Source organism: Delphinus delphis, chromosome 16 (genome assembly GCF_949987515.2).
Source record: "Delphinus delphis chromosome 16, mDelDel1.2, whole genome shotgun sequence".
Classification (NCBI taxonomy): Eukaryota; Metazoa; Chordata; class Mammalia; order Artiodactyla; family Delphinidae; genus Delphinus; species Delphinus delphis.
The window spans coordinates 28398021-28415068 of NC_082698.1; the positions used below are offsets into that span (position 1 = coordinate 28398021).

At 40.5% G+C, this 17048-nt stretch overlaps 1 protein-coding gene and 1 pseudogene across 8 annotated transcripts in view; one reads left to right on the forward strand and one right to left on the reverse strand.

Moving 5' to 3' along the window:
- Window positions 1–1361: 1361 nt before the first annotated feature.
- Window positions 1362–17048, reverse strand: part of ENTPD7 (ectonucleoside triphosphate diphosphohydrolase 7) — a 139552-nt gene continuing 123865 nt past the window's right edge. For 7 of the 8 annotated variants that reach the window (XM_060034300.1, XM_060034301.1, XM_060034296.1 and 4 more), the window contains 5 exons: window positions 16241–16407; window positions 13807–14131; window positions 11258–11343; window positions 9399–9560; window positions 1362–7896 (listed from right to left, as the gene is read on the reverse strand). In XM_060034300.1, the coding sequence (XP_059890283.1) occupies window positions 7665–7896; window positions 9399–9560; window positions 11258–11343; window positions 13807–14131; window positions 16241–16407 (972 nt within the window). In that variant the 3' untranslated portion in view covers window positions 1362–7664. Of the gene's footprint in view, window positions 7897–9394; window positions 9561–11257; window positions 11344–13806; window positions 14132–16240; window positions 16408–17048 lie in introns of those variants that run through there. The other variant, XM_060034304.1, reaches the window with a different exon arrangement.
- Window positions 14349–15190, forward strand: LOC132439618 (receptor-binding cancer antigen expressed on SiSo cells pseudogene; annotated as a pseudogene).

The following is a 17048-nucleotide window of genomic DNA, read 5'->3' on the forward strand; positions in this document are numbered from 1 at the left end:
AGAAAACAATAGCAAAGATCAATAAAACTAAAAGCTGCTTCTCTGAGAAGATAAACAAAATTGATAAACCATTAGCCAGACTCATCAAGAAAAAGAGGGAAAGGACTCAAGTCAATAAAATTAGAAATGAAATAGAAGTTACAACAGACACCACAGAAATACAAAGCATTCTAAGAGACTACTACAAGCAACCGTATGCCAATAAAATGGACAATCTGGAAGAAATGGACAAATTCTTAGAAAGGTATAACCTTCCAAGACTGAACCAGGAAGAAATACAAAATATGAATAGACCAATCACAGGCAATGAAATTGAAACTGTGATTAAAAATATTCCAACAAAAAAAAGTCCAGGACCAGATGGCTTCACAGGTGAATTCTATCAAACATTTAAAGAAGAGCTAACACCCATCCTTCTCAAATTCTTCCAAAAAATTTCGGAGGAAGGAACTCCCAAACTCATTCTATGAGGCCACCATCACGCCGATACCAAAATCAGGCAAAGATACTCCAAAAAAAGAAAATTACAGACCAATATCACTGATGAATATAGATGCAGAAATCCTCAACAAAATACTAGCAAATAGAATCCTACAACACATTAAAAGGATCATACACCATGACCAAGTAGGATTTAACCCAGACATGCAAGGATTCTTAAATATACACAAATTAATCTACGTGATATACCATATTAACAAATTGAAGAATGAAAACCATATGATCATCTCAATAGATGCAGAAAAAGCTTTTGAAAAAATTCAACACCCAGGGGGCTTCCCTGATGGCACAGTGGTTGAGAGTCCGCCTGCCGATGCAGGGGACATGGGTTCATGCCCTGATCCGGGAAGATCCCACATGCCATGGAGCGGCTGGACCCGTGAGCGATGGCCGCTGAGCCTGCACGTCTGGAGCCTGTGCTCCGCAATGGGAGAGGCCACAACAGTGAGAGACCCGCGTACCGCAAAAAAAAAAAAAAAAAAAAAAAAAAAATTCAACACCCATTTATGATAAAAGCTCTACAGAAAGTAGGCATACAGGGAAACTACCTCAACATAATAAAGGCCATATATGACAAACCCACAGCAAACATAATTCTCAATGGTAAAAACCTGAAAGCATTTCCTCTAAGATCAGGAAAAAGACAAGGATGTCCACTCTCACCACTAGTATTCAACATAGTTTTGCAAGTCCTAGCTGTGGCAATCAGAGAAGAAAAAGAAATAAAAGGAATCCAAATTGGAAAAGAAGAAGTAAAACTGTCACTGTTTGCAGATGACATGATACTATACATAGAGAATCCTAAAGATGCCACCAGAAAACTACTAGAGTTAATCAATGAATTTGGTAAAGTTGCAGGATACAAAATTAATGCACAGAAATCTTTTGCATTCCTATACACTAGTGATGAAAAATCTGAAAGAGAAATTAAGGAAACACTCCCATTTACCATTGCAACAAAAAGAATAAAATACCTAGGAATAAACCTACCCAGGGAGACAAAAGACCTGTATGCAGAAAACTATAAGACACTGATGAAAGAAATTAAAGATGATACAAAGAGATGGAGAGATATACCGTGTTCTTGGATTGGAAGAATCAATATTGGGAAAATGACTATACTACCCAAACCAATCTACAGAATTAATGCAATCCCTATTAAATTACCAATGGCCTTTTTTACAGAACTAGAACATAAAATCTTAAAATTTGTATGGACACACAAAAGACCCCAAATAGCCAAGGCAGTCTTGAGGGAAAAAAACGGAGCTGGAGGAATCAGGCTCCCAGACTTCGGACTATACTACAAAGCTAGAGTAATCAAGACAGTATGGTACTGGCACAAAAACAGAAATATAGATCAATGGAACAGGATAGAAAGCCCAGAGGTAAACCCACGCACCTATGGTCAACTAATCTATGACAAAGGAGGCAAGGATATACAATGGAGAAAAGACAGTCTCTTCAATAAGTGGTGCTGGGAGAACTGGACAGCTGCATGTAAAAGAATGAAATTAAACACTCCCCCAAACCATACATAAAAATAAACTCAAAATGGATTAGAGACCTAAATGTAAGACTGGAAACTATAAAACTCTTAGAGGAAAGCATAGGAAGAACACTCTTTGACATAAATCACAGCAAGATCTTTTTTGATCCACCTCCTAGAGTAATGGAAATAAAAACAAAAATAAACAAATGGGACCTAATGAAACTTACAAGTTCTTGCACAGCAAGGGAAACTACAAACAAGAGGAAAAGAAACCCTCAGAATGGGAGAAAATATTTATTTTTGAGAAAATATTTATTTCTGAGAAAATATTTTTGCAAACGAATCAAGAGACAAAGGATTAATCTCCAAAATATATAAACAGCTCATGCAGCTCAATAGTTAAAAAAAAAAAAAAACAACCCAACCCAGAAATGGGCAGAAGACCTAAACAGACATTTCTCCAAAGAGACATACAGATGGCCAAGAAGGAAATGAAAAGCTGCTCATCATCACTAATTATTAGAGAAATGCAAATCAAAACTACAATGCGGGGCTTCCCTGGTGGCACAGTGGTTGAGAGTCTGCCTGCCGATGCAGGGGACACGGGTTCGTGCCCCAGTCTGGGAAGATCCCACATGCCGCGGAGCAGCTAGGCCCACGAGCCATGGCTGCTGAGCCTGCGCGTCCGGAGCCTGTGCTCCGCAACGGGAGAGGCCACAACAGTGAGAGGCCCGCATACTGCAAAAAAAAAAAAAAAGAAAAAAAAAAACTACAATGAGGAATCACCTCATACCAGTTAGAATGGGCATCATTAGAAAATCTACAAACAACAAATGCTGGAAAGGTTGTGGAGAAAAGGGAACCCTCTTGCACTGTTGGTGGGAATGTAAATTGAGATAGCCACTATGGAGAACAGTATGGACGTTTCTTAAAAAACTAAAAATAGAATTACCAGATGACCCAGCAATCCCACTACCAGGCATATACCCAGAGAAATCCATAATTCAAAAAGACACATGCACCCCAATGTTCATTGCAGCACTATTTACAATAGCCAGGATATGGACGCAACCTAAATGCGCATCGACAGATGAATGGATAAAGAAGATGTGGCACATATATACAATGGAATATTACTCAGCCATAAAAAGGAACAAAACTGGGTCATTTGTAGAGACGTGGATGGATCTAGAGACTGTCATACATAGTGAAGTAAGTTAGAAAGAGAATAACAAATATGGTATATTAACGCATATATGTGGAAACTAGAAAAATGGTACAGATGAACTGGTTTGCAGGGCAGAAATTGAGACACAGATGCAGAGAACAAACATATGGACACCAAGGGGGGAAATTTGGTGGGGGGGGATGAATTGGGAGATTGGGATTGACATGTATACACTAATATGTATAAAATGGATAACTAATAAGAACCTGCTGTGTAAAAAAATAAATAAAATAAAACTCAAAAAAAAGTAATGTCTAACCAATAGTCCTAGCACTTTCATAGAATTTTTTATCATATAAGCACATTACAAAAATCAGCAAGTAAGTCAAACAAGTAAAAGTGTAACTCTAGGAAGCTAAAGATGTTTATTTTGTAAAACTTCACCAGTTGGGATAAACTGGGACAGACCAATCTGAATTCGTTGGAAGTATGAATCATGGAATATTTTAATGTGATTTGGACTGGGATTTCAAAGTGTTCACAGGTAGAGTTTCTTAAGCACTGATTTCAATAAATAATTGTCAGTAGCATAAAAAAAAATCTCATTTTCTGAAATTGATGTATGATGATTGCTTTTGGAAAGTCCATTCCCACCAACCTTAATGTCAGGGACTATGGATAAAGTAGGAAATGACCGCTGGTTCTTTTGGGCAGCCTGATCTTCTAAACCAAAGACCACAATCCTCTTCTTGAAACTACTATATCACTTCTCTACCTTCTCTGCCTTCAGTTCCTTAGGCCAGTTTTTCTCCCTTTGGAACTGGCCTCAGATCATCTTGTCCAGCCATCTTGTTTTATAGATGAGAAATGAACCACAGGACAGGTGACTTGCCTGGGGTACCAGAGCTACTTAATGACAAAGCCAGGGCTAAAATCCAAATCTGCTGTTTCAAAGCCTGCTGTTCTTTGCCCTAAATCACACCACCCACTTGTCTTTCACCCCTGACAAAAAGCAGAACACAAAACTATGAGAATAGGGGTGAGGGGGGCACCTAGATAATACCAGTGAGAAGTTATTCTATCTCAAAAATATAAATATGGAGGTGATAATCAGTGTTAATGCCTAAACTGACTAGCTTAGCAAGTGTTTGGCAGACTCAACCACATTTTAATAATCACTGCCTAAGGCCTCTGAAGTTAAAGAAAGCTCTTAGGCTGAGGAGGGCAGAGGCAGAATACTTTGGATAACATTAGAAGAATAAATACAAGGTTGGGGGAAAGTGCCTAAAATTTCCTAGACCAAGGAAAATCAATTCAAGGAGCTAAGGTACAGAGAGAAAGACGGTATAATTTGGCTTAGAATTAACTGCAACTTAAGTGAATGGAATGCCAAATAATTGGGTATTATACATATTTTTATTATGTTCTCATGATAAGAATTCAGAGAAAAGTGATGGGATGTGCCAACATAAAGAATAATAAAGCCTCACTCCTGTAAGCCACTGGCTCGACTTTGACATTTGTGACCTATCTCAGTAATTAAAGCACTGAAACAGTTCAGGTTCACTGCTGCTGTTATAAGGAAGACTGCTTGGTAAGATTCAAAGGAGCCAGTGGAATGTGAATTTTATGAAATCATAATTATTTTCACATGAGAACCGCTCAAAATGCAGAAATGCAAATAGAAGTCTTTAAAAATCTTTTAAAACTGAGGGCAAAAACAGGGTTAAAGGGAAGATAGACTGTCTGATTCTATAAGTAAGAATATTTCATTTTGAGAAAGTAATATATATAACTGGCACTCAGCAAGGGATAAATGGCTTCTGTTTCTAGCTAATGAGATTTGATTTAAAATATTTAATTGGGAGCAATGGACGAAGCTCAGGAACCAGAACCAAGAGCAAATACTCAGTTTTTCTGAGGGGTATGACAAAAATTCGTCCTTCTTATTTTTATACCATGGAACTCTAAGATGCCTTACTCACTGCAGTAGACAAGCCTAGATCCTATAATATTAAAATAATAAAAGGATATAACACTAAAAAAATTCAGGGCTTCCCTGGTGGCGCAGTGGTTGAGAGTTCGCCTGCCGACGCATACGACACAGGTTCGTGCCCCGGTCCGGGAAGATCCCACATGCCGCGGAGCCGCTGGGCCCATGAGCCATGGCCGCTGAGCCTGCGCGTCTGGAGCCTGTGCTCCGCAAAGGGAGAGGCCACAACAGTGAGAGGCCCGCGTACCGCAAAAAAAAAAAAAAATCAAAGACTAATTAAAATAAATTAAGAAATACATTTATATGGAAAAAATGATAAACAGGTATCCTGAGTTTCTCAACTATAAAAAGAACACAATAATCTGAAAGGTTATCATGATGAGCAAATAATATACATAAAATTCTTAAAGATGTGTCTGGTACACAATGAGTGCTTTGCAAATGGTAGCTATTATCATAGCCAGGATGAAGAATAACTTTTGAGCTAATTAGACTGGACTAATCACCACCTCCTCCATGCTTCAGTTTCATTCTGAGCATGCAGATGTGATCACTGTTAGCCAACTAGGCAGCTTCTGAGATCTTTGACTAGATCACACAAGAAAACCAAAAATAGTATTTGGAAACCAAGGTGAGGGGAAAAGAGTTACCTGAGTAGGCAATGGCTAGCAAAACATATTATGACATTATTTATAAGCAGCATTCATAAGGCAAGGGGTCACTCACAGTACAAAGATAAGAAGTCAAAGAAATCAAGGCAATTTAGAAATCTTAAAAATTAAAGGAAGCTGTGACATAAGCCCTAATGAAAAGTAAAAAGTACTTCCAAAGGAACCTGTAAGACTCTTTGCTGGAACCATTTTTATCTAATTTGAAAACAATTCAAGATTCATGATCTTTTCACCTACCAACCAAGAGTCAGTATACTTATTTTCAACCCAGTATAGTTCTAGGAGGATTTGGATTTATTTTTCTTGGTTTTATGAAGCACTTAATTCCTTTCTGCTCCCAGTATGGAATTTATTTTTTAAGAATTCCACTTTCTTTTCCCTTTGAAGTCAAGGACCTTTCCCCTACTCATGTAATTCTAGAACTCAAAGCTGACAAAAAAGAAAACTGTTTTAACTCTGGGAGCATATTCTTGGGCAGGACATTTAAGGCTACATAGAGGAATGGTTATTAACGTATAAAGAAGGTTCCACGGGGATGAAAAAGAAATCCTTGTGCAATCTGAAGGCTAAATGCAGAGAAAAAGCAAAGCTCCTGAAGGGTAGGAGATAAAACTGTAATTACTATGGCTTTTCCTCTCTCCCCATTAATGGAAATGCTGTTTATGACTGAGAAATCTCTTTAAAAATATTCTGAAAGTTGCCAGGTAGATTATTAACAGATTTATCTGTTTATTCCAAAGTTTGGGATTTGCTTCTTTTCAAATATTCCAAGAGTCAAACTGAGAGAACGTCTGTTTCTCAGAAAAACATTAATAAATAAGAGCTTGGATTTATGGCCTTTGTCTACTCTCCTGATACTGTTCTTTCCTTCTTTAAAAACAATCCAAATGCATCCCTACCCAAAATACATATTGATCTTAACAGTGAAATACAGGAACTCTTTTTTTTTGAATCTTCCCACATAAGGACTCATAAAAATAGGCCTAGAGGACAGTGACCTGAAACCAGAAAAATCTAGGTCTCCAATTCCCATCATAGTCTCTCCAACCCTACAAGCACACTTAAGGTTCAAAAAGAAAAATTAATGCCCAAACAGCCTGTGAGGCACATAGACATGGAAAAATTTTCTATCCTGGTCTTACCAGGCATCAGATAACACATTGTTAAAATCGTCAATGGACCATTCATTTAGAAAGGGTTCTAACCTTTTAAAATCACGAACTAACATCAGCAACAGTATGTCGGGGATCTTGGACCACACGCACAATGGCTTCTTTGTCGAGTAAGCAAAGAAGCTGTGTTATTTTGGTTGCCTGGAAATTCTTATTTGTTCCGCTGAACTGCAAAGATCTTGGATCCCTATTAAAGGCTGTGGATCTCCACATAAGTGATATCTCTGTTACAGAGAAAGAAGGGGCTGCTGCACTTGCTAGAATGTCTTCGGCTTTGAATCAGATGCTCCAAGTTTGGTTTCAACCAGACTTCCAGTGTGCCCAATGCCAAACTTCAAGCTTTAAGCAAGGGGAGAAAAGTCTAGATCCCAGGAGCACACCAAATCACTCAGATAAAGGAGTAGAAGCATGCTTCAATTGGACTAAAGTTGGTTCCCTTTGTTAGCACCAATCTCTCATTTAGTTCTTCACAGACTAAATTACAGCTTCTCTCAGAGAAGAGGACCTGGATATTGAGAATGAATTAAAGTAGGTATTAAAGTAGAAATTTCAAGGCCAAATATCCACAAAGTCAGGCAAAGCAGCATCTGAGGCCAGTACCAGAAAGTGGTGGAATTCAATGGGCAGCAATTCTGAATACTTGAGTTCCCCTAGAACCTGTCCAGCCTCATGGCCCAACCTGTACCCCAATCATGGGCACCACCTCCTCGATCCACAGTAAGTCCAGTGGGGTTGAGGCTCGACTTTGTCGGTGGTGAATTCGGCGTAGCCGCAGAAGGTACAGGATGATGGCCAGTAGCACCACCAGGATACAGGCGAAGAAAAGATAGTGGTTGTACACAAAGGAGAGACGGAACCAGCTACCATGGGCTTGTCGGGAACCTTCCTGCCGTAGCTCCCTAAGGAAGAAGGTGGAAAGAAATGTTAGTTTAGGAGAGAAATATTTATGCCAATTTAAAAGGCCCAGAGGTTTTACCCATTTACTCCATCCATGTAAACATGCTATAATACCAGCTCCACAGAGCAAGCAAAGCTGAAGCATGTCCCCAGGCCCAGAGCTGGTGTGTGTGATTCCTTCTGTACCTTCCTTTCCCCGGCCTAGAGGGAGCCTCACAGGCCTACCCCCTCTAGAATCTGGAGGCAAAATTAGAAGCCAAAGAAATGAACAGTAAGACAAGACTGGTCACCTGTCAAATAAGTCTTAACAGTGACCCCATACCACCCTGGCCTACACAGTTTGTAAATATGGTGCGAATGAGTAGGGTGGCCCCTGAATCTAATCAAGAAATCAGAGTATATCTAAATCTTAAAAAAAAAGTTGCTGTGCTTCCTGAGGATTTAGGATTTATCTAGAGAAAGCTGTCACTTAATCAATTGTATTATAAACCGAAGAAAAAATAGACATGTAAACCTAAGTGCAGTGATCTGTCTAGAACAGAAGCCCTTCTCTCATGGTCCAGATACCAGATCCATTTTCATTCTGTTTGACCTGCAGTGTTTTTTAAAAATGTGAATCTCCAAACAGAAAGACCACATATAAAATATGGGTTTCTGGCTTCTCGACAAAGGAGAGCTGGCAGATGCTGGGACAGCACTTTTGCATGATGTAATCAGCCTTTTGTTTGGGGCACATACTCTCCAGTTCCCCACTTCTCTCACCCACCTGGCTTCTATACTGAGTTTAAAGAAACAGGCACCAAAGATTAAGAGTTCATCTTAGTTTATTTAAAATAGTCCAGAGGAGAGAGCACCTAAAAATTATCCCAAATATCTTATGGTACATAAGAGCAAGACATCCCCTAAAAGCATCTCAGGTCCTTTGTTCTAATTCTGGCCCACCAAAAAGCCTTCCAAGTCAATGACATGATCTCTAGAGTGACTCTACCCATTAGGAAAGATTGCTGTATAGGAACAACATATCCCAGTCCTCTAGTCAGATAGAGATAGTTCCAGAGTAACTTTAGTTCATCAGTCAATATCTTAGAAGTTGTTAGTAAGAGCTCAATTCTAAAGATTGATTTGTTGTAGATAAACAAAACTGAATTCCTGGGAACTCCCTGGCGGTCCAGTGGTTAGGACTTGGCGGTTTCACTGCCGAGGCCGTGGGTTCAATCCCTGGTCAGGGAACTAAGATCTCACAAGCCACGTGGCACGGCCAAAAAAAACCCACTGAATTCCTGAAATTGCAAAGAAGAACATACTCCAGACCAATAATTCTCAGACTTCTTTCTGTTTCAACATGCCTGGTAAGTAATAGTAGTTTCACGTGGCAGTAATAAGGGGCGTTTGGGTGGGTTTTTTGTTTTGTTTTTTTGAGGGGGAGTTTACTTAAGAAACCTATTTTGAGGCACCAACTAACATCCTCTGAGTTCAAGATGCCAGCTTGGTCAGTCCCCTTTACCTGAGTGGTAAGAAGCGTGTTTTATATAAAATGGCTCCCAGTGTCCACTGAACCTCTCGGTCATACACCAGTTGGGCTGTCTGCAGATTTGGGTAGTCATAGGGAAAGTGGAATCCTTCATGAAGAACTTGGTACATCCAAGCTGACTTAAAACACTGATATCTGTGTGACAAAAAATAATTAATTTTTTTTAAAGAAGGAAAAGAGGGACTTCCCTGGTGGTGCAGTGGTTAAGACTCCGCCTGCCAACGCAGAGGACGTGGGTTTGAGCCCTGGTCCGGGAAGATCCCACATGCCGCGGAGCAGCTAAGCCTGTGCGCCACAACTACTGAGCCTGTGCTCTAGAGCCTGCAAGCCACAACTACTGAGCCTGTGTGCCACAACTACTGAAGCCCGCACGCCTAGAGCCTGTGCTCCACAATAAGGGAAGCCACCGCAATGAGAAGCCTGCGCACCGCAACGAAGAGTAGCCCCCGCACGCCGCAACTAGAGAGAGCCCGCACGCAGCAACGAAGACCCAATGCAGCCAAAAATAAAAATAAATTTTTTTTAAAAAAAGAAGGAAAAAAAAAAAAGAATTCAAATGCTTTCTGCATATTCCCACTAGATGTCAAAAAGACCTCTCTTTCCCCGTTTCACCTTCCTCACCTCTAGGTGGAGCCAAATCTGAGCCTCCTTTATGTTAACGTTTACCACAAAAGGGAAGAACACCTCTATGCAATGTAACAACACTATTGTGAGTACGTTTTACTTTTCTTTTTCTTTCTTTTTTTTCTAACAGCTCTTATCTTCAGGGAGAATGCTGAAATATCTACAAATATGATGTTTTGGATTTGCTTCAAAATGACTGAATTGTGGGGTGGGAAAACAGATGAAACAAGAGGGCTGGAAGCTGACAGCTATTAGGAGAGAAGCTGGGTGACAGACATTCAAGAGTTCATTAAACTGTTCTATTTTTGTTTATGTTTAAATTTTTTTTAACTAAAACATTTACAAAATGGGAGGACTGATGAACCAAACTGGCAAAATATTGATATGTGTTGAAGCTGGGTGACAGTTACACGTGGGTTTCTGTTACTGTTCTTTCTACTTTTCTGCATGTTTGATATTTTAATAAAAATTTAAAAATAAAAAGACCACCACTTTTGATTTAAAACCACTTGGAGAGAACACTTTTTGGTAACCACCAGTTTCCCTTGGCTTCACTAAAATAAGCTCACTATTTTGGCCTCTACCCTTCAGAAAATCAAAATCTGAAATAACCAAATTCTCCTTCAACATAAAATCCAATCTGTACTATCACTCGTTCTCTTTCATTCATTGTTCATACACTTTTTTAAAAAATTTAATTTTATTTTATTTTTTTGGCTGTGTTGCATCTTCATTGCTGCGCACAGCCTTTCTCTAGTTGCGGCAAGCAGGGTCTACTCTTTGTCACGGTGCTTGGGCTTCTCATTGTGGTGGCTTTTCTTGTTGTGGAGCACGGGCTCTAGGCACATAGGCTTCAGTAGCTGTAGCACGGGGGCTCAATAGTTGTGACAGGCGGGTCCTAGAGTGCATGGGCTTCAGTAGTTGCAGCGTGTGGGCTCAGTAGCTGTGGCGCGCAGGCTCTAGGGTGCGTGGGCTTCAGTAGTTGTGGTGCACGGGCTCAGTAGTTGTGGCTCGCAGGCTTTAGGGCGCAGGCTCAGTAGCTGTGGTGCACAGGCTTAGTTGCTCCGTGTCATGTGGGATCTTTCCGGACCAGGGCTCGAACCCACGTCCCCTGCATTGGCAGGCGGATTCTTAACCACTGCACCACCAAGGAAGTCCCGTTCATACATTTTAAGGCCACATCTAAGGGAGAAAAGGAAGTTACTTACTTGAGTCGATGCTCATCTGCATGTGATGAAAAGAGGCCATTCTTGAATCTCTGAGTGAGTACTGACCAAGCCATGCCACAGTAATCCTGGAACAACCACAGAGAAATGGTGCAACATGAAATGGGAAGCAAACTGTAAATCCGCCACAGTCATAGCTGTTCCGTTTCTAAAGTTACTTGTGGGATACTAGTTGACAAAGGAAAACAGAAATGGCATATTCATTCACCAAACACAGTGCCAGGTCCTGGGCAAGGCAAGTCCCTGAACTCAGGCCACTGAGTGACTTGAGTTACCTGGGAATAGTCCTTTTTATTCCTATTGCCTCCACATTCACTACGAAGCCTGCCTGACATGGCTCCTGAGCCTCTTAGGCTTCAGATATGGGTAAGGTTAGGACCAGGAGTAGCAACATCAAAAGCCAAACAGAGCTTCATTCTATCCTATGTAGGACTGACATGAGTAGGTCAAACAGATAGAACAGAAAATGATCAAAGATCTATCACTGGGACTTCCCTGGTGGCACAGTGGTTAAGACTCCGCCTGCCAATGCAGGGAACACAGGTTCAAGCCTTGGTCCGGAAAGATCCCACACGCCGTGGAGCAACTAAGCCCGTGCACCACAACTACTGAGCCTGCACTCTAGAGCCCGTGAGCCACAACTACTGAGCCCGTGTGCCACAACTACTGAAGCCTGCGTGCCTAGAGCCTGTGCTCTGCAACAAGAGAAGCCACCGCAATGAGAAGCCCGCGCACCGCAACGAAGAGTAGCCCCTGCTCGCCGCAACTAGAGAAAGCCCGCTTGCAGCAATGAAGACCCAATGCAGCCAAAAATAAAATAAATAAAATAAATTTATATTAAAAACAAAAAGATCTATCACTGGCCTGCCTCTGTGTTGTAATTCTCACCAAAGGAATCATTCCTTTGGTTTGTTCAGTGAACTAACATTTCCTGCATGTCTACTGTATGCCAGGTGATATTCTAGGTGCCAGGGGGATCCAGCAGTGAATAAAACAGACAAAAATTTCGCTCCTTACGAAGCTTACTTTCTAGTGGTGGGGGACAGACAATAACCAAATATACATGCATACATACATACATATACACATACATACACAGAGTGGGTTAGATGATGTAAGTGCTCATGGGAAAAATAAAGCAGGAAAGGGAAATAGGTAATATTGGGGAGGCCTGCAATTTTGTATAGGATGGCCAAGGAAGGTGTCACTGGGACGATAACAGTTGAGTCAAAGTTAAAAAAAAAAAAGGGTGAACGAAATCATCTTTTACCTAGGAAAGAAAACATATTAAGCCACTAGCAGTTTGGGCAAGTAATAACTTGAGCCCTTTGATGTTCAAGAGAATAGGATTTGAGGAAGTTTTAAAATGAGAGAAAGATTCAGGCTATGGACGCTTAGGGGACGCTGGAAAGGAAAGGGAATATGAGGGTATTCCTAGAGGCAAGGGCAAATACAAACCAGGTTTTCCTCAATATTTCTTAGAGACTGCCTTTAGAGAACAGAATAGTACAAACACTGCAGATATTATTCCTTTTGGAAGCCTTATACCAAGCGAACCTTAGAGAATTCTAAGAAAGCAGAAGGGAAAGAATAAAAAATATAAGAGAGGACAGATCTCCCCATAAATTTTTCTGATAAAAGAAACAGATAGGGCTTCCCTGGTGGCGCAGTGGTTGAGAGTCCGCCTGCCAATGCAGGGGACACAGGTTCGTGCCCCGGTCCAGGAGGATCCCACGTGCCACGGTTCGGCTGGGCCCGTGAGCCATGGCTGCTGAGCCTGTGCATCCGGAGCCCGTGCTCCGCAACGGGAGAGGCCACAGCAGAAAGAGGCCCGCGTACCGCAAAAAAAAAAAAAAAAAAAAAGAGAGACAGATATACAAAAATTAAAAAGAGATGAATCCAAATTAAAGCAGACACTGTAGAAAGCTAGCTAAACTTTTACCTGTCCAAATAACTAATGTTTTAAACCTATAAGATGCTTAAGTCCTAAATGTGCTCTAAGTGCATGTTTACTTCTTCTGCAATTTAAATGCACTATCATTGCTTTTTGCAACATCTTTTTAATATTCTAAGTGACCTTATACCATCCTTAAAACTCAAGGCAAGAAAATGAAAGTGCACTTGCCCACCTGTGTGACATCATCTCCAAAAGCACATTACACCTGGGAACAACCAGTAAGGGAAAAATACCTGGAGATGACACTTTTGGCCACAAACAGTAATTAAGAGTATTGGAAAGCTGGAGGAAAAACCATTAACCACCATGACAATATTAGACCTGGGTGATTAATTTGGGTAATAGGACACCCGTGGAAACCTAAGCTTAATTAATTAGAAGGCAGTATAGCACAGCAGGTTCCTTAACTTCTCGAAGTCCACCTCCTCATCTGTAAAATGAGGGCTCACAGGGCTCCTGCCAAGAATCTAGTGAGATCATGCATGCAAAGCCCTTCACACGGCATCTGGTACAAAGTCAGGCGTACAATAAATGGCTGCTGCCAGGATGAGTCACTTTATTATTAATAATTTACCTGAGCAGCCTTGGCAAACGTTGGCCCGTGGTAGCGGCCACCGATGCGTAACACATCCTCTGTACAGTAAAAGAACTCGGAGAAACCGTAGAACTCGCTGTTGTTGAAGTCAATGGGTGACTGGTAGATGCCGTTCAGTGAGGCCTGGCTGGTGCTGGAGCGAGCCAACAGGGGGCTCAGCATGGCCCCACAAGCCACCCAGTCCCCTCTTCCTCGGACATGAAGGACCTGGCTGTTCCTTTCCACCACATCTGTGAGTCCCACAGGCAGGCAGGGATCGAGAAATGGATTGTCAGGACTCAGACCTGTCTTCTGGCCCAGCAACCTGTCACAATCACAAGAACAAACAAAACACATCACTACTGTACTCAGCCTCCTCTAAGATGCTTCCCAGATATCTTGTTATCTTTCTACATGACACCCCTAAAAACAAGGATGGAGTGTTACCACGTAGTTGTGTCACGTGAACATTTAAATTATGCAAATTCAATTTAGAAAAAGAAAGAAATATGGCAGTGATTTTGTTCAACCTTTTAGTCAACATGTATATTTCCCAATGTATAGTGAAATTGGAGATGTGAATCTGCTGTTCTCCCTCTGGTCTTCATTCCCATTTGCCTCTTAAAAGTGAAAAGATCTCACCATTCTGAGCGCAATTCTAATGTTTAAAAAAACAACTGGGAGGAGGTGAAGTGGGAAGGGCTGAGGAGTGTCCTGAGGCAGGGACCATGGCAGTGGTGCAGTGGCGATAGGTGGCAAAAGTGACCGAGTACATGCCCAGCTCTGAGGGGGAAGGGAGGGGCAGGTTTTGATTCCCATCATGGCCATCACACAGCTCTGATTAATTAAAGTCTGTACTTGTCTAGCAACAGTATTCTCATTCCTAAAGAGATTAATACGCAGATCTGGCCAAAGATGGAAATTAAGTAGAGACCAAATAACTTGGCCAACTACAGTTAATTACTCATGAGTTCCTAAGACAAATGTTGAAGAGTGGACTTCCTGGGATGAAGATGCACCCACAAGTGTAGAGACTGAAGGAGGGAATGGGAATGTGGCAACACAACAAAATGCTTTGGAACAAGTGGAACCTACTTTAAAGATGTGACACCACCTATAAGGAAAACTCAGAAAATTATTAAAAAGAGAGAAACATTAAGTTTTAACATCCCAGGAAGCACAGGTTTCTCTATAGATTAGTAGATACACAAGATGAGTAATCAATCTTCTGAACTAGGTAACTTAGATACATGGTAAAAAAAAATACCAATGCATGAGAAGAAGATGATGCAGCCTCTTCCGAGGCAGCAAAAAACATGATACAGAGATAAAAGAGCAGCAAAACAACAAAGGAAGGAAATGGAAGAGGAAGCACAGTGGCTAAAGTTGGTGTGAAACTTTCATAGTAATTGTTCTTCAGATGCCATAGTGTCAGCAGGAGTGATCTGAACTCCATAACCCAAGCAACATTTGTATGGATTTAAGAGTACTTTCAGAATACAAACACACTGCTTGGTTTTAATGCATTCATCAATCATCCAGATAACAGGATTCTCCCAAAGCACCTTGAACTCTTAGGAGTTTAGACTCAGAAAAACAAAAAAGACTTATGAGACAATATTTTCTTTAACATGCTCCCAATATAAGGCAATTGACTACTGTAGAGAAATTATTACAAATGGGATAAACCAGTAGCTCTTCAAGCCACTGTTTCCAGCTAAACAAATGGGGGTAAATAGTTTTATGGTGGAAAAGAACTCTGCTCTGTATTATGCTTTCCTTTAATGTGCATAATGATAAAAATAATTTTAAATGCTAAAAAACCCACAACTATTTGTACATTATGGTCTAAATACTTCATCTGGTACACAATGAAGAATCAGTGGTCTGTCCAATGCTAGAGGAAAAAATGTCTATTCTGGACTTAAAGAGAATATTTTAAAGGCTAATTTTAACTACTATTTTAAAGGCTAATTTTGATTAAGATACTTTTAATCTTTTATGCACACTATGGAACCTTAAGTCCCACGTAAGATGCAACTCCACTGTAATTCAGAAAACATGTCCTGCACACTTCCACGTGTTGATAGAATGAACTTCCAGTAGCTACATTGCACTGCACAACTTAAATTGGTGACTTAATTGATCTCACTCATCCTGTGATACCATGTCTGAAGATGGGCACAGCAAGAAGTCACCACAATAAGCCACTGTACATTTTTGAGTCTTAATAACAAAGATTAGAAGGCACTCTCAAGCAGATCAAGTGGGACTACTAATAGAGGGTCTCTAAAAGATGCTACCCCATTGGCAGGGGTGGTCAGAAAGGAGGAAGCAAGGACGTATCTATCTAGTAGGATGTAACCATTTTTTCCTAATATCTGCAGCCTGACAACATTCTATTTCAGAATCACAGATCCCATGTCAAACATACCTGTTTTTGTTAAGAGTTTCATTCATCACAAGGTCTTCATAGCGCTGCCGGGCAAAGTTGCCCCCGAATCCCAGAAAGGTTGTGACGTAAACCCTATACACATGTTCAGTGTGTTGCACATCACAGCCCAGGTTGAACTCGGCCAGCAAGATCTTCGCAGCTTCTTCCTGTAATACGATGTAAAGGGAACTTTACTTTTGGTTGACTTCTAGAAAGGTGTGACATTGCTAATACACTAGATTTCATCTGCTATGACTACTCTTTAAAACGTCTTGTAGCATTCTTTCATCCTCACAGCATTATTTTAAACAAAGACATAAAATGACAAGACTACACAAAAAGGAACAAATCAGAGACTAAATAACAAATTAGAGACTAAAATACTTTCTGTAGTTAGACAGAAGGTAGAATCATTACAGATGATGTCATTATCTGGCGTGTACTTTTCTGATTTTCCAATTCTCCAAAATGGGAATGTACTATTTTTATAATCAAAAAAAAAATCCGGAGACACATAGTTTTTTGAGGCAGAAGCTTGGTGTGTCCCCCTAGTTTTTTGAGGCAGAAGCCTGGTGTGTCCAAAAAGAAAAAAAAAATCCTTTGACAAAAATAAATTTAAGGAATTTGAGAGATCATCATGAGATCTATTCTATGGCTTTTTCTAAAACTATTTAAGATGCCTTAATATTCCCTGTGACAGATTTGAGGATTAGAAAAGTTCAATTTTATTGTACCTCTGTTTTTGTTTTTTTTTTGACTTCAGGTACAGAGGTTGAATTAGTCATATTCCTCAGTTCATGGCACACTA